Below are 26,550 nucleotides of genomic sequence, written 5' to 3' on the forward strand. Positions count from 1 at the left end.
ATTCCAACAAAGGGACCGCTAGTCGAGTGGAGAACCTCTGGTTGTAACTGAAAACGACGCATTCTCGTGCAACTTGTTTCTTTAAGGCCCGTAGGGACTCCCCAGTTGTAATAGAGCAGTATACACACGTGGGATGTTACATACTGACTATACACATGTAGGATGTTACTTAATACTTGCAGAGATTTTTTTCTTCACGATTTCATTTTTTTCAATATGGTTTTCTTTCTTTTTTTTCGGGGAACCTTTATATTCTAAAGAGTTTTGTCCATATTAGGATTCAAATGAGATTTTCCTTCGACGGAAAGGAGCACTAAACAGTTGGACCAAGAAAGCATTCTAATATTTTTACCCGGGAAATAAGTTCTATGTGATTGCCTACTCCATGCACGGAGAATTCCCTGCCCGCCTTTCTAGAATGATTAAATGGATCGCGTGTTTTCTTATGTCTGCAATAATTAACTCGCAGGGGGGAAATCGAATACTAGATATTGGTTACATTTGATGGGCACCTGCATGTTAAGTAATGCTTTAGAGTGTATTATCAGATAATATTGGCGATCGTTCTTAGTGAACGATCATTATTTATCATTAGTGAACGATTATTACTCATAGTGAAGATCATTATTTTAGCAATTGTCTTTAACTTTATAGGAACTTGAATGTATTGTCCCAGACGAAATAAAAGCGAGAGTGTCATTATGGCTAGAATGTCGCACATCTTTATATACTATCAAAAGTCTTTCTTTTCCTCTTCACTACAGGGAATTTTACACTTATATTAGAGGCAATCTTGAACGAGCATACCTATGTACATAGGCTACGAGATGCTTAAATTGCATCAGAGAAATATATTGTAATTATATCCTGAAACAAGAAACTTAAAGAGTGAAGTTTTTTGTACACACAAGTTTTATTAATAAAAACAAATTTACAAGCATTATTAAAACATTTTATTCTTAGGATACTGAAATCAATATCATACAGGTAGGAAGGAGATATTTTCAATTAGAAAGTCGTTCAATCAAGGATTACCAACATAAATACTGAAAAATTCACCATAGGTAAATCCAAAACATCAAAAACATAATACTAAATGAAAACCAATACTTTTAATTAATAAATCCAAGATCCCTTGAGAGGAGGGGATAGCTTAATATAGGTAAATTCAAAGTAAATTCACGTGTGACTTAATTCTATATTTTATTCACTTTTTATATAGGTATTATTTTCTGGCGATTCCCAGCCTGTAACACTAAATGGCTGACAAAGGGCACCCTCTGACAAGCATTGCTAAAAATATGGCATTTTTCGAGCTTTTTTCTATAAAAATATTCGTTTACGCCAGAATCGATCATTTAAACTTAATGAAAATTTCGCAATAACGTTTCTTCTGATGACTCCTGGCAATTTACGCCAGCGTGGCACAATATGCCTGCCTAGTGGCACCATCTGGTACCCGTCATCCTCACTTGAGTGTTTTCTGACGTCTGAATATCCTAATAGACAACTTTTATTTGAACTGCTAGAATATAACATTTCATTATTATATCATGATAGTCCAAGGCAGTTACCGTCACCATAACAACGATACAGTACCGTCATCAATCCAAAGGCATTTTTTAGATATTTTCATGATAAAAAATATGTTTTTAGACATTTTCCGGGTATTTTCTTGCTAAAAATCATGCTTTAAATTTATTGGATCATGTTTTTGCAACCCACGCGCAACGTGATGCTCCCATAGAAATTAACACCACCATGGCAAACTATGGATGGCACACGACACCCCCTGCTACCCCACATCATTTCTAAGACATTTTGAGGTATTTTCTTGTTAAAAATGTACTTTAAATTCATTGGATCGTGTTTACGCAAGCCATCCTCAGCGTGATACACCATGTCAATTCACACCACCATGCCATACTATGACTGGCCCTCTGGCACCCATAATTACTTCTAAGACGCTTTTCATATATTTTTTCTCTTTAACAATCATGCTTTATATCCATTGGTTTGTGTTTTCGCAAGACGTACTAAACGTGATACATCATGTCAGTTCATGTCACCGTGCCAAAATATTTCTGGCCCTCTGGCACCCTCATTATTCCTAATACATTTTCCCGATATTTCCTTGTCAAAAATCCTGCTTTAAATTCATTAGTTCAAGTTTTTGCAAGACAATCAAGTTTCATGCCACCATGCCACACTATTACTGGACCTCTGGCACCCCTAATCATTCCTAAGACATTTTTCAGATATTTTAAAGTTAAAAATTATGCTTTAAATCCATTGGTTCGTGTTTTTACGATTCATCCTCAGCGTGAAACACCAAATCAATTCTCACCACTGTGCCTCCGTCTATGACTGGACCTCCGGAACACTATAGCACCCCACATCATCCTTAAGACAATTTCTATATAATTTTTTCTAATAAAGTGATATCCAAATCTGCTTCCACCCGCTTCTGCTCCCCGGTTACACAGATTCCATCCCGATACTGCTGACTTTCACCCTGGTTCAGCCGGTTCCAGCGATTCTGGTTTCGTCGGTTCTGGTTTTGCCACTTCTTCCCCCGATATCATGGTTCCAATCCAACCATTTCCGCAGCAGGCTCGATCAATTTCAGTCCCAGTTCCAACTAAAGTTACACAGATTCTGGTTCCATCAGTTCTGGTTCCGCAACTTCTGTCCCCAGTTGCATGGTTCCAACGGTTCCAATTCCGGTCCCACCAGTCTTAATTCCAATTCTGGTTCCGGTTCCACCACTAATGCCCCGCCTGAATCGCACAGCCCCGATTATCAAAAAACTGACATTGAGAATCCTCTCTGGTAATCGAACCACACACGGTACTACACACGGTACTATCAGAATCATGCAAGCTATTAGCAATGTATTGCTAATACAGCAATGTATTACAAAGCATTACCAAAATGATGTGTGGTACTATAAGCACCCGGTCCAATATTATCGAAGTTTTTGCACTACATTATCACATTACATTACCTTGCAAGAAATTATCGTGCGCGCACGCTTACTAACCCGAAGCGAACCTAACTCAACATCAGTTAACACAATGAGGCTTAACTGAACAGATGAGTTGTGGTGCCATCTATAGTTTTAGAATTTTAGGGAGGCTTAGAATTTTTACAAGATTTTTATAATAGGTTGTATGATTTTAGTATTCCACACAAGGTTTCGATAATACAATAGAGAGCTCTCATTATATCAGGTGAGATTTGGATAAAGTAGTGCAATATTTTTGATAAAATCAGACAAGATTTTGATAATACCATACAAGATTTCAATAATACTTGATAATATTTTATCAAGTACCAGACACAATTTTGCTAAAACTATTGCTAGAAAGCAATATCATAATATCTTACATGACTTGGATAATGCAAAACAAGAGTTGGTAATATTTAACAGGATTTGGCAATATCATGCTAGATTTTGATAATATCATGTGAATTTTTGATAATATTTGACAAGAATTTGATAATATTGATAATAGCAGACATGATTTTGATAGCACTATTTTAAGTTTCAGTAATAGGTAATATGATTTTGATAGCACCATATTAGATTTTGGCAATAGCAGACACATTTTGGTTAGAGCTGAAAACATTTGTTAATACCTTGCGCGATTATATAATACCTTGCAAGATTTTGTTAATAACTTGCATGGTTTTGATTATACCATATATGGTTTTGATATTGTTATTAATGATTCTCATTAAACCAGTCAACATTTCGACAACATAGTAAGAGATATTTCATAATATCAGACAAGAACTTGAAAGTATCGTACACGACTTTGGGAATACTTTTTGGGAATACGACTTTTGGGATTTTGAAATCTTCATAATCTTGATATGATTACACTATATTAAATTTGGTACTAGCAGACACGATTTAGATAACATCATGTCAGTTTTGATGATACCAGATATATTTTGGTATTACCATAAAAATATTGTTGTTAATATCAGGTAAAATATTCATAATAACATGCATGATTTTGGTAATAACTTGCAAGATTGTAATAATAATATATAAAGTTTTGATGATATCATAGAGCATTCTCATTATACCATGTAGGATTTTGATAATGACAAGGTACTTTATAATTTCAGGCATGATTTTAATAATACCACACAATATTTTGGTAATACTTGATATTTTGATAGTACCAGACACGATTTTGCTAGCATCATTCTAGATTGTAATAATAACTTACAAGATTTAGGTAATACTGGAAAGGGTTTTCATAATATATCCACAAGACTCTGAAAATGCAAGACAAGATTTTGTAATATTCAAACATGATTTGGTAATAGCATGCAAGAGCTTGATAATATCATGTAAGGTTCTGATAATATTTGATAAGATTTTGACAATCCTGATAATAGCAAACATGATTTTGATAGCAATATGTAAAACTTTGTTAATAGGTAACATGATTTTGATAGCAACGTACTAGATATTGGTTATGGCCAGATGCGTTCTGATTGTAGCTGCAGATATTATGTTAATATCATTTAAGATTTTTATTCTACCATGCAATATTTTGTTAATAACTTGCAAGATTTTGATAATACCACAGAAAATTTTCATTATATTCGTCGAGATTTTGAACAGATTTTGGTCATATCTTGATGATAGGATCTTAGGTTTAATTATGCTACGTTAAATGTTGGTAATCGCAGACAGAATTTTAATGAGAAAATTTTAGATTTTGACAATATCAGACACGTTTTGATAGTACCAGAAAATATTTTGTTAATGCCAGGTAAGATTTTGATAACAACGAGCAAGACTCTGTTAATAACTTATGATTTTGATAATATATCTTCAGGTTTTGATAATGCAGCAGGGAATTCTTGTTACATAAGGTAAGATTTGATAGTGCAGTGCAAGATGTTTGATAATATCAGGCAAGATTTTGATAATACCACTTAAGATTTTGGTAACGACTGATAATATTTTGACAGTAACAGGCACGATTTTGCTAGAACTATTCTATATTTTGATAACTACTTGCAAGATTTAGGTAATGCATGATAGGATTCTCACAATATCTCACGAGACTTTGATAATACAAGACAAGATTTAGTAATACTTAATATAGTTTGGTAATATTATGAGAGACTTTGATAATATAATGTAAGGTTTGGATAATATTTGACAATATCTTGATAGTATTGATAATAGCAAACATGATTTTGATAGTACTATGTTAAGTTTCGTTAATAGGTAACATGATTTTGATAACATCATATTAGATTTTGGTAATAGCAGTCACGTTTTGATTGTTGCTGAAGATATTTCGTTACTAGCTTGTGAGATTACGATAATACCATGTAAGATTTTGCTAATAACTTGCATGATTCTGATAGTATCTTGTGTGGTTTTGATATTGTCAGAGAGGATTCTCATTATATCAGACGATATTTTGATAGTGTAGTCGGATATGTTTCATAATATCAGACAAGATTTTGTTAATATCATAAAAGAGTTTGGTAATACTTGAAGAGATTTTAATGATCTTGAATATAGCAAACACGATTTCATATTACGACATTAAATTCTAATAATAGCAGACATAATTTGATGACATCATTTTTAGAAATGACAATATGAGATACGTTTTGTTAGTACCAGAAAATATTTTGATAGTGCCAGGTAAGATTTTGATAATACCACGCATGATTTTGGTAATAGCTTGCATGATCTTGATAATACCACGCCAGGTTTTGATAATGCAATAGAGGATTCTCGTTATATCAGGCAAGATTTTGAAGTAGTGCAAGATGTTTGATATTATCAGAAAATATTTTGATAGTACCACACAAGATCTGTTAATGCCTGACAATATTTTGATAGTAACAGACACGATTTTGCAAGAGCCATGATAATACAAGACTAGATTCTGTAATATTTAACATGATTTGGTAATATCATGTGAACCTTTGATAGTATAATTTAAGGTTTTGATAACGTTAGAAAAGATTTTGATAATCTTGATAATTGCAGAAACATAGAACCGCGTGCCCAGTCCCTTGACCCGGCAGAGAAGCCGAACTCCCGGTACAATATATATATATATATATCTATATATATAAAAATAAGTTGTTTGTCTGTGTGTCTGTCGAGTGACGTCATGTTTGTGTGTCGACTGACGTCATGTTTGTCGACTGACGAAATTACAGACCGGGACATCGGGACACAAATGACGACCGGGACACCGGGACATAGGGAATATAAATGACGACCGGAACACTCAAAGAGAAAGCGATCGCGACACAAGGAATGTTCGATTAGCAATCACCATCAACAAAGCACCGGGACACAAATGACGACCGGGACACAGGGAATATAAATGACGACCAGGACACTCAAAGAGAAATTACAGGCCGGGACACCAGAATATAAATGACGACCAGGACAAAAATGACGACCGGGACACCGGGAAACAGGGAATATAAATGACGACCGGGACAGTCAAAGAGAAATTACAGACTGGGACACCGGGACACAAATGACGACTGGGACACAGGGAAACAACTACAACGGGGACGCCGGGGGGCACAGGGGATATATAAATGACGACGGGGACACAGGGAATGTTCGATTAGCAATCACCATCAACAAAGCTCAAGGGCGATCATTAGAATAATGAGGTATAGATCTGAATAAAGATTGTTTTTCCCGTGGACAATTATATGTTGCAGGTTCAAGAGTTGGTAAACCTGACAATCTATTTATATGCACAGACATATAATAATAGATATAGGAAGGGTGTGAGAAAGCACAGGATGGCTGGCCCCCAACCCCCCAGTGTACTTCCTGGCTGAAGGGCCAAGAAACGGAGATCAGCACCGCCAGTACGGACTGCAAAGTCTAATGCCGCATCCTTTACCTTTACCTTTTTTTATGCACAGACAATGGGACAGCCAAGAATGTTGTATATTCGCAAGTTTTACGTAGTTAAATATATATATATATATATATATATATATATATTTAGCTATATTCACAAGTGGGACACAGGGACACAACTACAATGGCGCGTAACTAATATGGCGCGTAACGACTTACGCGAGCGGGGGGGCTTGTGGGGGGCGCGAAGCGCCCCCACCAACTAGGTGTTGGGGGCATATATCTATATATATAAAAATAAGTTGTCTGTGTGTGGATCTGTGGATGGATCAGGTGACGCCACCTGAAAAAACTGGATCAGGTGACGTCAAAACTGAAAAAACTAAAAAAAGGCAAAAACTACAAAAAAAACTAAAAACTAATAAAAAAAAATAAAAAAGCTAAAAAACTAAAAAAACTAAAAAAAGGCAAAAACTACAAAAAAAACTAAAAACTAATAAAAAAGCTAAAAAACTAAAAAAACTAAAAAAGGGCAAAAACTACAAAAAAAACTAAAAACTAATAAAAAAAATAAAAAAGCTAAAAAACTAAAAAAACTAAAAAAACTAAAAAAAGGTAAAAAACTAAAAAAACTAAAAACTAAAAAAAACTAAAAAAAAAGGAAAAAACTGAAAAATAAGCTAAAATAAAGGTAAAAACCAATAAAAAACTAAAAAAAAAACTGAAAAAACTAAAAAAAGGCAAAAACTACAAAAAAAAACTAAAAACTAATAAAAAAAGTAAAAAAGCTAAAAAACTAAAAAAACAAAAAACTAAAAAAAGGTAAAAAACTAAAAAAAATAAAAAATAAAAAAAACTAAAAAAAAAGGAAAAAACTGAAAAATAAGCTAAAATAAAGGTAAAAACCAATAAAAAACTAAAAAGAAAAAAAGGAAAAAACTAAAAAAAAATTTCATCTAAAAAACTAAAAAAAACTAAAAAAGGTAAAAACTAAAAGAACTAAAAAAGAAAAAAATAAATGACGACACTCAAAGAGAAAGCGACCAGGACAAAAGGAATGTTCGATTAGCAATCAACAAAGCACCGGGACACAGGGAGTATAAATGACGACCAGGACATAAGTAAAAAAAAAAAACTATCTATATATATAAAAATAAGTTGTCTGTGGATCTGTGGATCGTGGATCAGGTGACGTCACCTGAAAAAACTGGATCAGGTGACGTCAAAACTGAAAAAACTAAAAAAAGGCAAAAACTACAAAAAAAACTAAAAACTAATAAAAAAAATAAAAAAGCTAAAAAACTAAAAAAAACTAAAAAAAGGCAAAAACTACAAAAAAAACTAAAAACTAATAAAAAAGCTAAAAAACTAAAAAAAAGGCAAAAACTACAAAAAAAAACTAAAAACTAATAAAAAAAATAAAAAAGCTAAAAAACTTAAAAAAACTAAAAAAACTAAAAAAGGTAAAAAACTAAAAAAACTAAAAACTAAAAAAAAAGGAAAAAACTGAAAAATAAGCTAAAATAAAGGTAAAAACCAATAAAAAACTAAAAAAAAAACTGAAAAAACTAAAAAAAGGCAAAAACTACAAAAAAACTAAAAACTAATAAAAAAAGTAAAAAAGCTAAAAAACTAAAAAAACTAAAAAAACTAAAAAAACTAAAAAAAGGTAAAAAACTAAAAAAAATAAAAAATAAAAAAAAAACTAAAAAAAAAGGAAAAAACTGAAAAATAAGCTAAAATAAAGGTAAAAACCAATAAAAAACTAAAAAGAAAAAAAGGAAAAAACTAAAAAAAATTTTCATCTAAAAAACTAAAAAAAACTAAAAAAGGTAAAAACTAAAAGAACTAAAAAAGAAAAAAATATATATATATATACTATATATATGTATATATATATATATATATATGTATATATATATATATACTAGCTGTTGGGGTGGCGCTTCGCGCCACCCCAACACCTAGTTGGTGGGGGCGCTTCGCGCCCCCCCCCCCAAGCACTAGCTGTTACTAGTGCTTATATACTAGTGCTATACACTAGCTGTTACTAGTGCTTATATACTAGCTGTTGGGGGGCGCTTCGCGCCACCCCAACAGCTAGTATATATATATATATATACTAGCTGTTGGGGTGGCGCTTCGCACCACCCCAACACCTAGTTGGTGGGGGCGCTTCGCGCCCCCCCCCCAAGCCCCCCCGCGCGCGTAAGTCGTTACGCGCCATGTTAGTTACGCGCCATTGTAGTTGTGTCCCTATGTCCCACCTGTGAATATAGATATATATATATATATATATATATATATATATATATATATATATATATATATATATATATATATATATATATATATATATATATATATATATATATATATATGTGTGTTTTTAACTACGTAAAACTTGCGAATATACAACTTTCTTTGCTGTCCCATTGTCTGTGCATATAAATAGATTGTCAGGTTTACCGACTCTTGAACATGCAACATATAATGGTCCATGGGAAAACAATCCGTATTCAGATCTATACCTCATGATTCTAATGATTTCCTTGAGCTTTGTTGATGGTGATTGCTAATCGACGATTCCCTGTGTCGCCGTCGTCATTTATATATCCCCGTGTGCCCCCCGGTGTCCCGGTCGTCATTTATATTCCATGTGTTCCGGTCGTCATTTATGTCCCGGTGTCCCAGTCTGTGAATTCTCTTTGAGGGTCCCGGGCGTCATTGATATTCCTTGTGTCCCGGTCGTCATTCGTGTCCCGGTGTCCCAGTCTGTATATACATTCGTTTTTGAATTGGTATTTTTTTTAGGTTTTAGTTTTCTGCCTTTTTTTTAGTTTTTTTTAGTTATACCTCATGATTCTAATGATTGCCCTTGAGCTTTGTTGATGGTGATTGCTAATCGAACATTCTCTGTGTCCCCATCGTCATTTATATATCCCCCTGTGCCCCTCGGCGCCCCTTTTGTAGTTGTGTCCCTGTGTCCCAGTCGTCATTTATATTCCCTGTGTCCCAGTCGTCATTTGTATTCCGGTGTCCCAGTCTGTATATACATTCGTTTTTGAAATGGTAAATGATGAAATAAATTTTTGTATTTTTCCCCTTTTTTTCTTTTTAGTTTTTTTGGTTTTTACATTTTTTTAGTTTTTTTTTTCTTTTTTCTTTTTAGTTTTTTTTTATTTTTATTTTTTTAGTTTTGTTTTTCTCCTTTATTTTTCTTTTTGTTTCCTTTTTTTAGTTTTTTTTAGTTTTTAGTTTTTCTAGTTTTTTAGCTTTTTTAGTTTTTTTATTAGTTTTTAGTTTGTTTTTTTCTTTTTAGTTTTTTTGTAGTTTTTACCTTTTTTTTTAGTTTTTTTTTACTTATGTCCTGGTCGTCATTTATACTCCCTGTGTCCCGGTCGTCATTTGTGATGGTTTGTTGACGGTGTTTTGTTGATGGTGATTGCTAATTGAACATTCCTTGTGTCCCGGTCGCTTTCTCTTTGAGTGTCCCGGTCGTCATTTATATTCCCTATGTGCCGGTGTCCTGGTCGTCATTTGTGTCCCAATGTAATTTCGTAATTTCGTCAGTCGAAAACATGACGTCAGTCGACACAGAAACATGACGTCACCTGATCCACAGATCCACACACAGACAACTTATTTTTATATATATAGATATATATATATATATATATATATATATATATATATATATATATATATATATATATATATATATATATATATATATATAAAACATATGGTAATCAATAATAAAATTTAGACAATCAAAATCAAAAAGAAATCAAGTAAAAAACAAAGTTTCTAAACTAAGAGTTTTTCAAAGAAATGTAAAGAGCCTTAAAACGACCGGAGATGACTATCGAATGAAACCCAAAACCAACAGAAATTAAAGTAAATGATAATATTAAACATAAATATACTGACATAGATGAATAAAAAACCCTAAAACAAATGAAATTAAATACCCAAATCAAACCTAAAAGAGACGAAATTACACGAAATAGAAGTTTGGCTACTATCACTTCCCCCTCTCCTAATCCTAAGTTCCCAATCCTATTGACTTTATTGAAAACAAAATAATTTATAAACATTTTTTTCAAATTTACAGCAATTGGAAAAAAATATAATTAAATAAAATCTAGAATTATTGACATCTTTGGGAAGCATATGTTTGCCTTACTATATTTTATACTTACCTTATTATAATTAGTTCTTTCCTATAATCTTGATTACTACATTGATTTATTTTTATTTTTTTTGGATTGTTTGAAAATTGGAATAGCACTGTTCAAAATACATGTGGTTTTCAATAAAACATAAATGATGCAAGGGCTAGGAGCCTAACTCCTGCTCGTAGCAATTTTGTTTGTTTTAACTTTGACTTGAGTATTCAAATTAATTTTTACTTGCTTTTGGATTTCTTTATTCATACATATCAGTATCTTTTTTTTAAATTATTATGTATTTTAATTTCTCTTCATTTTGGGTTTTATTTAATTACAATTCTTGGTCATTTTAAGCTTGAATAACCTTAGGACTTTATTTCAGCGTGCCTTAATATGGCTCTTTAATTATTTTTTTTTTTTATAAACTTAGAAAGTCAGTGGAGGTAAACCTGAAAGTACAATAAAAATAAATTTTTAGTGCTTTGAATATATATCAGGGATGTATCCAGACACATCAGGGGGAGGCTGGTCCAAAATTTCCATGGTAACAACAATTACACTTACAAAGAGCGTTGAATGGCGAGGTCAAATGGTTAAAGTCTTTGGTTACTATCCTGTTCCTTCAAACTAGGAATGAATATGCATAATCTTTCTCAATGTTTTTGTTAGAATCAATTTGCTAGCTAGAAGATGAACACAGCAATTAATTTACCCTTCAAATTCTTTTCAAATATAATGACTAACATTGCGAATTCCCAGTTTAGACCTTAAAGAGATCTTAGGACTAGCACCTTGTTCCTTTTTTATCTAATAGAACTAATACTATACAGTGATGCTACAATGTAGTAAAAAACAAATCTAGCCCATAGTAAATGAACATTAAAAGATTTACTTTGAAAAAAAAAAAAACTTTCAAGTGAAGAAGAATCGCCATTATGATCCAGGAGCAGTAGCTGTTATTTCAGCTAATGTTACTGGTAAAACTGTATTACCTAAAATTGCAGCTTGGAACAATCTAAGGATTTTTACTTGTGAAGCTCCAGAGATGATGCTCAATAAATTACTTATAGAGTTGTTAGTTATTAGGTGCAGTTGGATGATCAGTAGCTTCCCACTCCCTAGAAGACTACACAGCATCCTGCCTTCATTTGAAAATGTCAACAAACACAGCAGTAATTGTATCTTTAGAACGCTTGTTTCAATTGTAGCCATCCTTAAGGAGAAGAATTCAGAGTTGAACCTGATTAAGCTAGACTGCTTTACAAGTTCCTACTGATGGCCTCTGGTCCTTGAATCAGGACCAACAACAAGAACTAATGCTGGGGTTGTTGCCTTCATTAGCTTACAGATTATAATGGCATTACCTCTCAAAAATTACTAAGGAGGGTCTACTTCAAATTTATTCAGTGACAAATGAATTAGGTTGTTGTGATCAACCAAGCCAAATGCTTAAAAATATGAACGTAGTATGAGGCCAGGTGGCAGTTCTTCAAATGATGGAAAAATCCAGCATCAAAGCAGTAAAACTACAATTAAAAAAACTTTTTTTTAATGTGAAGTATTATTACAAATGATAATCATTAAAATCTCTTGTTGTTGAGAAAGTACCCGTAAATTCGACATCTATGTCTTCGTTAAAGGACCCTTGAATTTCGACATCAATTGTTTCTCATCTGTTTCAGGTGTTCAGTGAAGTTTTGACAGAATCACCTATATTTCGACAGAGCTTGTTCCTGTCTGTCGAAAATTTTGACAAGGCTACTGTAAGATATTCTCAAAAGAAATAAATCTCATAATAGAAGCCAATGTCTACATTTTAATTTGGCTGAAGGAACATTTTTAGTTGGTCTGGTATTCCACTACATCAGACAAGAATTTTCTACACTTGGAACATCGTTTCGTCAATATGATTAGCTGCCATTTTTACTTAATTTTATAGAGAAAAGGCCAATGTGGCCAGATACCATTTTAGTGGCAGGTGTTCCAGAACTTTAATGCATTTTTTTAAATACAGGAGGCTAGAGACATTCCAATTCCATGGATGTGGTCAGAAAGAAAATAAGAGCAACAACATTTTTAGCCAAAGAGAACGACTGTGCACTTGGCCACATCAAACAGTTCATGGCAACAAACAGTAACTAAGGAGTGACCCATCTAAAAAGAAACTGAAACTCTAAAAGGCGGAATTTTGATACCAATATATATATCAAAAGAATTGGCAAACAGAAATTAAAAGCTCTAATGTCCTTTTTAAGTGACCAAAGTGATTGGAGGGCAACTAGACCCCTCCCCCACCCTTTTCCCCCAAAATCGTCTGATAAATGTTTTGAGATAGCCATTTTGTTCATCATAGTAGAAAGGTCCAGCACCAATGTCTTTGGATATAACATGAAACCACCACCAGCACCCACAACCCCAGGCGAAAGGTCTTTAAGTTATAAAATTTGCCCATTGCTTACACATAGTATTTGTTATTGGGAAGTATGTATAAATTTTTGGGTTGGCGCGAATTTTTTGGGGACCCTACTCAGGGTCTAGTGTGAATGACAAATTCCAAAAATGAGACTAAAGCAGTTCATGAAAAACAGCTGATTGCTTAAAAACATTATGTTTTTACTAGCATAAGAAGAAAGGTCAGTAATTAAATGATCTATGTCTGATTTTTCAGGAGTAGTAAACAGTTGAAACAAAAGCTTTGGAAAGTGGTAAAAAAAATTATGTCAAGTTAAGTGAGAGTGATAGTTACCAGTGGTGGATTCCCACTAGTCATAAATCATTAGGGGTGAAAACCCTGAGTAAAAGGGGTTTTTGGGGAACCACTTTTTTTAGAAGACAGATTTTTGGGGAAATCCCCTAAAATTTGGGGATAGAGGAAATACTGGTATTTTAGACAAAATCTACCAACAAATTTTACTAGGTCACAAAAACTGCCAAGGAGCTTTGGCACTATGCTACCCCACTTTTTGCATGGCAGAACACAATTAATGTTTTGACAGCTTTTCTTTGAGCAAAAACTATTTTTATATATAAAAATGGTATTTTCAGATAAAATCTGGCAACAAATTTGAAAACTGCCAAGTAGCATTGCTACTTAGCAACCCAACTTTTTCCACAGCAGCACCTATCCTTAGAAAGTTCTCCAGCTCAATCAACAATTGAAATTTTTGCCAAACATTTTGTCATTTTAGGGCATAGGCTATACTGTTCTATTTATCATTAGAGGCTATAATACTAACTAACATGTCTATATTTTTATTAACCACTGGTGGACCAGGGGGAAGTGACCTAGCCAATTGCCTTAGAAACAACTATGCCTAATGTGGCAACCATATATATAGGCCTCTAACTATTTCAGTTCTTGGTTTTTATGCTATGTCTATGTTTAGTTGTGTTATAGCTAGTTGAGGAGTTTCTTGCTACCTTGGAAAGCAGTTGAATTAGGTGGATAAAAGTTTCAGTTATAAATTCAGAGCCTAAAATATACCCAAGAAAGGTTTTATCAAGCTATTCTCTCTGCCAATTTTTTTTTATATCTAGAGCTTAGGAGATTGCATAGTCTAGGTTAGTGAAAAAATTAAATTTCAAGGTAGTGAAACAGAATTTTTTAGTGAATTAACTACTGAAATAGTGATCAATTTTACATCTAAACAAAGTCAGGCAAAAATTACTTTAATTTGGGTTCAAAATCTCTCTTTCATTGGATCTAGTCTTTGAAAAGGTAAAATTATAGCAGTTCATATAACAGGCTTGCCAATAAAGTGAATATACCACTTGAAGTGTTTTTTTATGTTCTTTACAAATATAATAATTGCTTCTACCATGAATTCAAATTTAAGCACTTTTTGAGCTCTTAAAAATGATAAATATTCAAAAAATTATGACAGTTCATATAACTGATTTACCAATAAAGTGAGCATACCACTTGATGCTTTTTTTATGTTCTTTATGAATATAATAATTGCTTCGACTGCAAATTCAAATTTAAGCACTTTTTGAGGTCTTAAAATGATGAATTTTCAATTAAAGTATGATTTATTGCTTGTTTTCCACAAAATAATACAATGTTTTCTCTGTGCCATCTTTTTCCATTGTTTTTAAAAAATAATGCTACATTTTTTCAGTGCTAAAATTATTTATAATAAGGATAGGTTAGGTTAATTTAAAAATGCTTAAACTTGAATTTATAATAGAAGTGATTATTACCTTAAATTGCATTTGCCAGCAAGATAAGGTGGTAGATCCTCCTGTAGTTCTCACTGGTGGTGAGTGATGTAATTATGTTGGCTTTGCTTCCCAGTCCAGCCTCCACTCAGCCCTCTCCCAGTCCCTGTCAACTCCAGCCTTGAAGGAGTGGGGAGTCTCAGCTTGGATGGTAGACTTGGATAGGCTGTTCCAGAGGGGGACCACCCAAATGGAAAAGAAGCCACATCATTCCCTTCTCCAACATCCAGGCAGGTGAAGCTTCAGACTGTGACCTCTTGAATTGTTAGCCAGGGAGGGGGTGAAGATCTGCATCAGGTGATTGGTTTTAAAACTTTTGTATGCCATGATCACATCTCCTCTATATCTTTGATATTTGAGGGTTGGAAGGCTCAGAGACCTTAGGTGATCCTGGTAAGGGGTATTATTTAAGCCACAGACTAGTTTGGTTGCTTTCCTTTGGACACTTTCAAGGGCTCTTGTGTCCATTTTATTTTGGGGAAAGGCCAAAGTCAAGCCAAACTCAAGGTGGGGACAGACAAGGGATTTATGAAGTTTTGTAACCACACATGGTTACAATTTCCACACTTTCTGGTTACAAAAGAGCACTTAATGAGTCCAACAGCTTGATTAGCTTTTGCAACCTGAGCCTGAGTGTGGAATTTTAAATCCTTGTCTACAATGATGCCTAAGTCTCTCTCCTCAGCAACTGCTTCCAACCAATCACACCCTACATGGTAGGGATGATAGGGGTTGTTGTGCCCTAAGTGTAGTACCTTGCATTTAGTTGCATTGAATAGTAGGGCCCAAGTTGATGACCAGGAGGATAGCCTGTCAAGGTACAGCTGAATGCAGGCTCTTTCTTCTTCAGTTTCAGCAGGCCCAATGAGCTTACAGTCATCAGCATATAATGTTAAAAGGTTGCATAGATAGGTTGTAGTCATTAATATACATGCTGAACAATGTTGGCCTAAGGATGGTTCCCTGTGGGATGCCACTTATAACTGGGGAAGTGGAGGAGAAAATTGGATAGCCATTATCAGTGTAGATCATGACATGTTGAGATCTTCCAGTTAGGAATGCTCCAATCCAATCAATCACATCCTCATGCACCTGGTAAGCCTTAAGCTTCAGCATCAGGTATGAGTGTTCAACTTTGTCAAAGGCTTTGGCTTGGTTGAGTAAGATAATGTTGACTGGTTTACCCATATCCAAAATTTTAGTTGCATGATCATATGACTAAATAAAGTTGGTGTCAATTGACCTGCCCCTGCAAAATCCATGTTGTCTGTTGCTAATAAGAGTATTTTCTTCTAAATAGTTTATTAGAGCATGGTTAATGATACCTTCCATGATCTTGCAAATGGCTGAGGTTAGGCTTACTGGTCAATAATATCCCAGGTTATCCTTGTCACCTTTCTTAAAAATTGGTTTAATATTTGCTGTTCTCCAGTCATTTGGTACTGACTTTTTGGCCAGGGACATGTTGAATATTTTGGCAAGGGGGAGGGAAATGTGAGCAGCAGATTCTATCAAAAGCTGAGGGTGGAAGTTATCATATTCATAAAGAACATAAAAAAGGCATTGAGTGGTGTATTCACTTTATTGGTATGCCAGTTATATGAACTGCTATAAATTTGCCTAAAAGTATACAAATTTTTAAGATCTTATAAATCAGAATTCATCAAAGGTGGCCCATGAGCCTCAAAATTTTTCTTGTACCTCATTTGATTAGTATGCTAGGGTAGATTAATATTTTGAAGTTTTATCTTTATACTACAATGATTGTAAAGAGATATAAAAAGTGAATGACCTTCAAAGAGGAAAGGAGCAGATATAGCCTAGGCTCTGCAGCAAAATTAGGCTACTACTTCTTGGTGTCTTGGAAAGACGTCAGATTGGGAAAATGAAACTTTTAAGGATGGATCTACATGCTAAAGTTTCTGGGAAGGTATTTTCAAGTACCTACCCCTCTACTCCTTCTCTCTCTAGAGGGAAGTGACCTTTGAAAATCTTTGTGTTATGAAAGAGAAACCTTGCAAAACTGATTTTCTGCTTAAGTGAAGTACAAGAAAACTATTTCTAGCTTCACAACTTGGCTCAATCCCACTTTACGAGGTCTTAAAGTAGACTATGTAAATAAGCCTAAATGATGCATGTTTCCTATTTAAAATACATTGCTAAATCCTCTGTTTTTAAATGCTGGATATCAGGATTTAAATGGGCGCTTCAGTCAACACGGCAAGAAATTCTTCGTTTGATGGTACAATATTGACATCATGTCAACAGTTTGTTGTCTTTGACGACAGAAAAAAGTCAAAAATGGTGGTATATTTGCGTTGAAGAATGCTAAGGAGTATTTGAATTAATTAACTGAATAAAAGCAAAATGTAAGTTGATTTATTGTTAAAGAGCTTTTAATGTTTTGTATTTAAAACTATGATCAAAAGATGAATTTTCTATCCTAAGCCCAATAAATGCACCAAGTCGTTATAGTAAGGTACAAATGCAAAAGAGCACAATGTTGACACAATTTCAACTGCCAGTCAAATTTACAAATGCTGAATTTAACGTGGCTCGGAAAATATGTGTAAATTAATCTTACAGAATAGATTCAATTTAAGAATTGTTAAGAATTTGTAACGGGATGTTCAGTCAATTTTTCTTTGGGTGATCTGGAGGAAAATTTTCCAACTAATTGTCCTTCCCCGTCCCCTTTTTAAGTAGACTATCACCCATGGAGTGTGACAATCTATTAATTGTGAAGGCGTAGGCAACCCTTTTATTTTTTTTTAATTATAATTTCTAATTGTGAATTAATATTTATAACCAAACAATATCAGACTTACTATTAATTTTATGCTTCTTAGCCTGGACTTTACAAGCAAATTTGTTTTCAAATCACTGCTCTAAAAAAAAAGAGTATCTCAAACCAAAAGCAGGAACTGGCGTTATTTCAGCATAGAGCCTTGGGCCTCCTATGTGCCATTTTTTACAATGACTTCTTATATAAGATGGGGCCTTGGAAGTTTTGCTGAGGGCTCATTTGATCGGAAATTAGAAGATCTAGAGTCCGTCTGAAGGGCTAAGGGCATTAAATTTACCAACAGTCATATCAGATCAAAAGAGACAACTTTTTTTAGTAGGCAAAGGGTATAATAAGTAGAACTCTGGTTTTGACACAGCCCCAGCTGACCAAGAGGTAAAGTCTATAAATTATGTAAATTATTCATTGTTCACAAAAATGTTTTATCAGAAAATGCTGATATGGTTAATCTTAACTGTCTAAGTACCTCAGAGCTTTCGGTAATAGTTTGATATGCCAAAGTTTTCCGGAGTTTCCGAACAGCATGCTTTGGAGACAACACACCCACCCGAGCGAATTGAAAATGTTTCGTGCACTCGAGTTTTCAAAATGCATTATCTGTAAACAGAGTGATCAATTTTTGTCTATAATGGGCTTTAAAACTACATTTTTAAGCATCTATGCCAGGTGTAGCCCTTTGCAGGAAAAATTGAAATTAATTTCGGCTGTATTGAATCACAGCTCCCCAAAATTGTCAAACGATTGCCCTGTCTATGACAAAATGGAACTTAGGGTACATCTAGAGAGGATCGGTTGGAAATCCCAAAAGACAGACTTTATTAAGATGGTTGTACTGATGTGTTTCTTCTTATGAAATTAAAAGTTATTTTTTATTCTTTATTCATTGGCTTGGATATACAAGACATGTAGACTGGAACAAGTACAGATCTAGAGCAAAATCTTGGGGAGCCAATGTGATAAGGGCACCAATAAGCAATTTTTTTGGGTGGGGGGGGGGTAGTCGAATGTGAAAAAGGTGCCAATAATTGACTAAATTCACAAATTTATTCAAAGAAAAGAATGAAAAAAAAGAAAAAGAGGGCACAAGAAAAAGATTGGGGGCAGACTTTCCCCCTGGCCCCCTGAATCGTTCGATAGACTGGACCGGGAAAAATCCATTTGGGTAAAGCAAATAAAGACAGAAGGGTTAAAATAAGGCATTCGTTATGTAAGATTTTCGAAAAAAGTTCTTCTCGGATTGGCTTGAATTTCATTGGGCATGTGAACAGGGAGCAGAAAACAAATGAAAACTGAAAATGGTAAAAAAAAAAAGTATTAATTTATGATAATCAAAATGGGCCTAAATTTGTTTTTCTTTGATTTGTGTGCACTTTAGTTGGTTTATATAGCCTGCTGGGGAAATAAACTTAAGAGAGAAAAAATATTTTGGAAAAAACGGGTGTATTTATTTAAGACAATCTCAAAATGAGCCAGACAATGGTTTTCTCTGATCGACTTAAAACTCTCAAAGTAAGTAGACTAAGCCAAGACAATCTATTTAAAGGTAAAACTTTTGAAAGACAAATTTAGTTGCATTAGTTCATATGAACCAGTATATGACTTTGTAACAAAATTATGTCAATAAAGGAACGAACAGAAATCAATTTCAAAAATGGCTAATTTAGAAAAGTAAAAATTAATTTAAAAAATATATCTAGAAAAGTTTTCTAAGAGAACAGTAAAGAGCTTTGTAAAACCTAAAATGAGCAGAAATAAATTAACATAATAGTTCATACTTAAAACAAACACAATGTCTCGACAAACGAAAACCACATGATACAAAATACAAACTTCTTTCATAATAGAGAAAATGCAACTAAATCCATATAGGCGTTTGAGGGGGCGATGGAACCATTTTTATTTCTTGTAGCTGGTAATTATAAAGCTTGATTAGCGTCGGTGTTTTATTTAATTATTATTCGCTGTATGAAAAACAAAAATAAATTGCTTGAAATACACATAGTTTAAAAAAAAGTGTAAAAGACGCTCTGGGTCTCTAAAAAATTTAAGGAAGCTGCAGCACCAGCCTTTTTTGTGGAATATTGTGTTCGTTTTAAGTTTGACTCGGTTATTCGTTTTAATTTTATTCGTTTTATGCTTCACCTATTCGACTTTAGCATTATCTTTTATTTTTAAGATTGATGTGATTATTCAATCTGGGTTGTACCTGCTTGTTTTAAATTTGATTTAGTATATGACTTTATTTCTGCTCATTAGATCTACTAGTTTGGCACTTTAATTTTTACTGAAATTTTTTTTTGAAAGCTTATTAAAACACTTTCATAATTAAACGTTTAACAACGTTTAACCGTACCCGAAATAACAGACAGAGCAATTCTAAAAGTATCAATACTGTAATTTTGTATAAAATTGGATACCCATAATTATAATTGCAGCCTGTGTTTCTGAAAAAAATTCAAAAATGTTCGATACAAACCCAAACATTCCTAGACATAGATTATTTTGATTATGTTGATTATTTCTTTATTATTCATTTTTATTTATTTTAGTTTATGTTATTATGTTGAATGTTTTTTTTTATTCGTTAATTTTTATTTTATGTTATTATGTTGATTTTCTTACTATATTATTATTTTGATTATATTTTTTATTTCTTTTTATCTTACCTTATTATGTTGGTTATTTCTCTTTTTATTTATTCGTCATTTTATGTTATTACACTGATTATTTCTCTTTTAATTTTTTTATTTATGTTTTGTTTTATGATATCATGCTGATTATTTATTTTTATTTTTTATGCTAAGTTATTATGTTGATTATTTCTTTTTTTATGATCACTTTTTTTCTGTAAAATTTTTCATACAAAAAACATAGCACAATTTTTTCCTTTTCATAGGAAAATTAAAAGAGTCGCATCAGTCTCTTCTTTTTCTTCTTGAAGGACATCGTCAACTACATTTACGAAATGGAGCTTTCAGAAAAGTTAGTCCTTTTATAACAAGCTTTAAAATTGTAATTACAACCCTTTTTGTGATCAGAGTACCTGAATTTAACAAGCCGAGTCCAAGACTCCAAGAATTAAAAAAAAATATTTAAGGAAAAAGGATAGATAAATTTAGATATTGAATTATTCACTAGTCAAAACTCATCCAAATTTTGAAAGCGGGGATTTTGCCATTGTTTCAAAACTCTTTGATTGTTTCGCTTAAGTTCTCGGTTAGTTTCGTAAAGTGGAAGCTGTTTGTCATGTCAGATGATTCAGCTTTTATTTTCCTTTTTAATGACCATCGAAAGCTTATTTCAATTCAGAACAATAACAAAAAGCTCACTTAAGTTAAAAAAAAACAAGTAAAATTGAATTTATCAGCACATTTAGTCTAACCAGCTAAAAAAGGGAAACAACAATTACAGTTTATATTAAGTGCAACTGAAATTACAATTATGCATAGGTACACAAAGTGACAGTTCTTGAAGGGGGCAAAGTGGGTCTTACTGTTCAAAAAACCAAGTTTTCAAGGCCAAATACTCACGGTGCTTTCTTACTTACTCTGAGATGGGTTACACTTGGACAAGAATAGGAGGAGAGAGCTCAAGAAAGGTTTAGAGCTTTTTCAATTACATTTAAGGTTTAATTTTATGTGTGTGAACATTACTGGGAGTGATCATTAGGAATTATCTTAAGAATTATCTTGACGAAAAGGCGAAACATGGAAAATTTTGTTTGTATGAAGAAGTAAAACAGTAAATCATTTTGAATTGTAAAGGTGAAGTCCAATTAGATTCGCAATTTATAAGTGGCTCACACTTGTGTGCGCTCTTTCTATTGAGTGCTTAACAATTTCTCATGCATCATCTTAACCAGCTCATGCATATAAGTCTCAAGTGCTTATGAAGATATGATTTATTTTTTTCAATTTTTTTGTCTGTTTCGCTTTAATTTGAAATCCATATTTACCAGAGTTCCCATTATGCTATAGAACATCCAAGGTCATGAATGTTTTTGTCAAGTTTTTTTTTTTTTTTACTGATTGACTGACCATATCTTAAATTATAATTTGTATGGAAAGTGTGGTTCAATCCCGTTTTCTAGGTCTATAATCAGGAAAGGGATGAGAGGGCTAGGGTACCTTCTCAGGATGAAGGGTGACAGATTGCCAAAGATTGTTCTTTTCGGCCAACCATCTAGGGCTAAACAAAAAGCAAATCGTCCTCGGCTGGGGTGGGAAAATCTCGTAAGGAACGATTTAAGAGAAATGGGAACTTCTTGGGAGGGTTTAAAATGCAGGCTTTGTACAAATTCGGAGGGAGCAGAAACTTGTTTAGCTTTGTCGACCTAGGACCGCTTGGTGATGCGGCGCATTTTTAATAGTAGTAGTGACTCAGGTATGGAAATAAGCAAAAGAACTTACCTTGGTAATGAACTATAAACTGACGATGTTTCAGTTCGTCGTTGAATTGGTAAAAGAGATTGTTTTGAACTCAGCACATTTTCACCACGTAGTGTCTGAGACCCTCCAACTTCACTACCACTGCTTGAATTACTTGACAAAGGCTGGTTTTTATAAGGAAGAACTTCGGGTGTGCTTTGTACAGGAATATTCTGGATGCCTGTGGACCAGTCGCTATTTATTTTTGTCGTATGTGTTCCACCACAATGAGGACAACCTTCCACATGTGCGTATACGGATGGGTTTGTAGAGTCATCTTGTCTGACAACACTCATTGCAGCTAATAAACAAGGGCAAGGGGTTCGTGTCAGAGTTGTAGCTTTTGCTGCAACATAAGTGTCACTAGCTTTTGAAACCTTTGCAGTTTCTGGCTCAGAATACAGACGTAGCCTATCACGCTGATTCTGAGAGTGGGGTGAAGCTTGTCCTGAACTCCCATAAATATTCCTTTCGGGGTATTTTCCAAATGGAGACCGCAAGGAACCATCCTGTAATCGTAGTTTTGCTGGATCACTGTATATTTTTTCTTGGGCGTTGTAGTCCAGAAGTGCATGGTCAATTTTTGGTCTATCATACGTGTTTCTTCTATGGGACCGACTAATTGTGCCGTATGCATGTACTGGAGTCAAATGGTGGTTGATATCCTCTACTTGAAACCTTGGATGCAGTAAATCATCCAAAGAGTTTCGGCTGCTATGTAACGAATTCACTTTTGTAGTTCCTAGTCGCATTCGTTGCCCACATGTACATTTTCTATCATCACTTAAAGAAGAAAGTCGGTCATTCTTACTTCTTTCTCCCCTTGCTTTTGGACTCCATGTAGGATCATTCCCAAAGCCTTCAGGAGGATCCAGCTGGTGATCTACCTCACCAGTTAGATTGCGAGGCATATTTGGTCGGTAGTTCCAGACTGGGTCACATAGGTTTGAAGCATCTCTTACTGAAAAAGATGTTCTTTGCCAGCCTGAATAGTTCTCGATAGTTGGTTCAGGGGACGGGACGTATGATGATGTAAAAACTTCATTTTCTGAACAATTAACAAGCTCTAAGCCGACAGGAGGTGGCAAGACACTAGAGGCCGAAGTAGTGTAAGAAATAGGAGGAGAAGAGTAGTTTAAAGTACTTCCTCTCTCGGACGAGTACCTGCGTTCTTTTCGTCCTCTCCAGTGTTTGTTGTCTACCCGGTCGGGCTCGCTCATTTTCTTGAACAAACTGCATTACGTGATTTTATGAAAGCAACCTAGAAAAAAGTAACACTATGAGAATAAAAATTAAAAAAATTATAATAGTTATTGCTGGCTAAGTAATTCTAGAGTCTCTTTAAGCCGAAAAGTAGAATTAATATTATATGGGCAATGAAATATTTGTAGCTATGGCTGGTACAGTCATGTTTTATTAATAATTTTTCTGCAATAGGAATTTTAATGAATGGATAAGTGTTTTAGTGTTTAATTTATAATCCGATTCTGTCAAATGTTTTACTGTAGTAGTTTTACGTATATTGCGATCAAGGGGGGCGAACCATTTACTATAAATTTATTATGCTGAAGAAAAGTTACTATAAAGGATTAAGGGTGGTTATCGGTAGGTGACTAGCTTGGGGCTTGAGAGATGGCTCTTATGTTTGCAGAAGTTGAATGAAGAGTAAATAGCAGCATTTGCCGCCTTATTTCTAAAAGACGAAACCAAGACTCAACATTAGGTTAACGTCTAAAACGAACTGAATTTACCCTTTTTAATCGTTGCATTTACGTCTTCATAACAATGCTTCGAGAAGGACAGTCATACTGGAAAACTCGGCTCCTCAGTAATATTTCTTGGGGAGGGAAATGAAGGAGTCTGAAGCCTAAAGAAGATTATAATGTTTATTTTGGCACTTATCAGTTATATAATAAACACTATAAAATTTCGACACAAGAAACTGGTCAAATAACTTCTTTACACTCTCGATCATTGGATGGCAAAGGTCAGATGTGATAATAACCGGTTAGTTTTCTTTGACTATTGATATGATTTAGTGTCTCACCACGGATGTTAAAGTTAAGATTTGGGATTTGCCAGGAACCGAAAAACAGGCAATTATATTTCTCCAGGATAAGGGGCTGTTGCCCAAAACAAAAAAATGTGTTAATGGACACACCATGACTTTGTACTCCTTTGAGTAGCTACATTATTGGAAGTTTACCACTAGTGTACCACTCACATGAAAGTGAACCACAAATATCTCGGCCCAGAAACCAATGCCTCTACCCAAAAAGTAAAGAGAGTGTGGGGTTCCGTAAAGTGGCGTAATAAACGGCACCGAGGCACATCTTGCCATCATTTACGCTCATGCTTAGTAGAGTACATGTGGCGGGCGGTAGTAAAGGCAGAAGGATGGCCTCCTTTTAACGGGATTCTTAACGACATTTAAGCGTTCTAGGTACATAATTCTAAGTTTTAATTTCACATTTTTCCCAATAAAGTATTATATTTTCATCATATTTTGTTTTACTTCATTAGCTTTATCAAAAGTTAACTTTTTGAGTGTTTATTATTTAACCGACAAGTACATTTATTTTCTTAAGGACAAACTTTATTCTTTGCAGATGCCCGCTTATTCTTTCCTCTTCCATGTAGTAAGGGATAGAAATTTAATCAAATATTTTACACTTAAAATATTTTTTAAGTAAGAGAGGGGCTATCAGCCTGAAGCCCCCATTTTACAGACTAAGTTCAAACATATCTTTCAGAATAAAGGAGGGCTAGTGTATTGACACTACCCCTCCCAAATTTACATAAAAGAGCTCTCACTGAAGTTAGAAAATGTGGACTTGTAAATGGAATATCTGAGACTTAAGGTCACCTCTTCACCTACAGAAAGACCAACTGAGATCACGTAATAGCTTTTGCTTACTTATACATTATTGTACATGCATGAATGAAACCTCAAATTAACCAGTCTAGTCGGATAAATCTAATCAATAACTGTCTGCAACAATCTTTTATTTAAAGGACTGCTTATACGAAAAAATCACAAATTTGCCTTGGTAGTATAACTTTTTTTTCTTTACAAGGGCACAAAACTTTGTGTTTTCGCTCGTTTTGGGAAAAATGCAAAATTTCGTGTTAAAGTTGATCTGAGCTTGAAAACAAAATGACTTTTGCATAATCAGAAGCACTACGAAAAGCAAATTGCATTGAAGTATATGTTTTTCTATAAAAATTCACATTTTTAGAGTTTCTGTTACAACTGGCGTGGATCACTCTTTACTGATCAAGAATTTCGATTTTACCTAAAGTAAAATCAAACAGTTCATGGTAACGAACTGCAGTAAGGAGCGACCCGGCTCAATAGTATACAAAATTCTAAAAAACAGAACTTTGATACTAATAGTAACATCAAAAGAATTGCATTTTAATGCTGATTTTAAATATATAAGTTTCATCAAGTTTAGTCTTACCCATCAAAAGTTACAAGCCTGAAAAAAATTGCCTTATTTTAGGAAATAGAGGAAACATCCCCAAAAGTCATAAAATCTTAATGAAAATTGTATCATCTGATTCAGCGTATCAGAGATCCCTACAGTATGAGTTTCAAGCTCGTATCTACAAAAATGCGGATTTTTTTTGACAGAAGACAGATCACGGATGTGTTTTTTTTCAAGGGGGATTGCATCGACCCAGTGGTCCTAGAATGTTGTGAGAGGGCTCATTCTAACGGTAATTAAAAGTTCTAGTGCCATTTTAAGTGAGCAATTATCGCTCATTTTTTCCCAAAGTCACCGGATCAAAAGTTTGTGATAACCATTTTGTTCAGCATAGTTGAAAACCTAATAATTATGTCTTTAAGGGCAACTTAATCCCCCACAATCCCTGGGGAAGGGGCACATAGTAACGGTTATTGTTAAGTGTACAGCCGTTTTCACGTGGACTTTTTTGCATTGGAGTGGGGATGGGTCGTGGGGAGAGGGTTAGTGGGAGGATATTTCCATGGAAGAATTTATCACAAGGGAAGAGAATTTCCATGAAGGG

The 26,550-nt window shown here is 34.0% G+C and overlaps 2 protein-coding genes across 5 annotated transcripts in view; one reads left to right on the forward strand and one right to left on the reverse strand.

Annotated features, from left to right (window-relative positions):
• Positions 1-26,550, reverse strand: part of LOC136027304 (uncharacterized) — a 61,028-nt gene that overhangs the window by 26,796 nt on the left and 7,682 nt on the right. For both annotated transcript variants that reach the window (XM_065704418.1, XM_065704425.1), the window contains exon 2: positions 22,498-23,776. In XM_065704418.1, coding sequence (XP_065560490.1) covers positions 22,498-23,735 — 1,238 coding nt within the window. In that variant the 5' untranslated portion in view covers positions 23,736-23,776. The remainder of the gene's footprint in view (positions 1-22,497; positions 23,777-26,550) is intronic.
• The window catches only part of LOC136027314 (CLOCK-interacting pacemaker-like), a 52,406-nt gene continuing 43,308 nt past the window's right edge, over positions 17,453-26,550 (forward strand). The window contains exon 1 of one of the 3 annotated variants that reach the window (XR_010617575.1): positions 17,453-17,651. Coding sequence is in view for 1 of the 3 variants with exons in the window: in XM_065704446.1 (XP_065560518.1) it covers positions 21,054-21,070 (17 nt within the window). In the remaining 2 variants the exon portion in view is untranslated. Of the gene's footprint in view, positions 17,652-21,038; positions 21,071-26,550 lie in introns of those variants that run through there. The other 2 variants (XM_065704437.1, XM_065704446.1) reach the window with 2 other exon arrangements.

Source organism: Artemia franciscana, chromosome 1 (genome assembly GCF_032884065.1).
Source record: "Artemia franciscana chromosome 1, ASM3288406v1, whole genome shotgun sequence".
NCBI classification, from domain to species: domain Eukaryota; kingdom Metazoa; phylum Arthropoda; class Branchiopoda; order Anostraca; family Artemiidae; genus Artemia; species Artemia franciscana.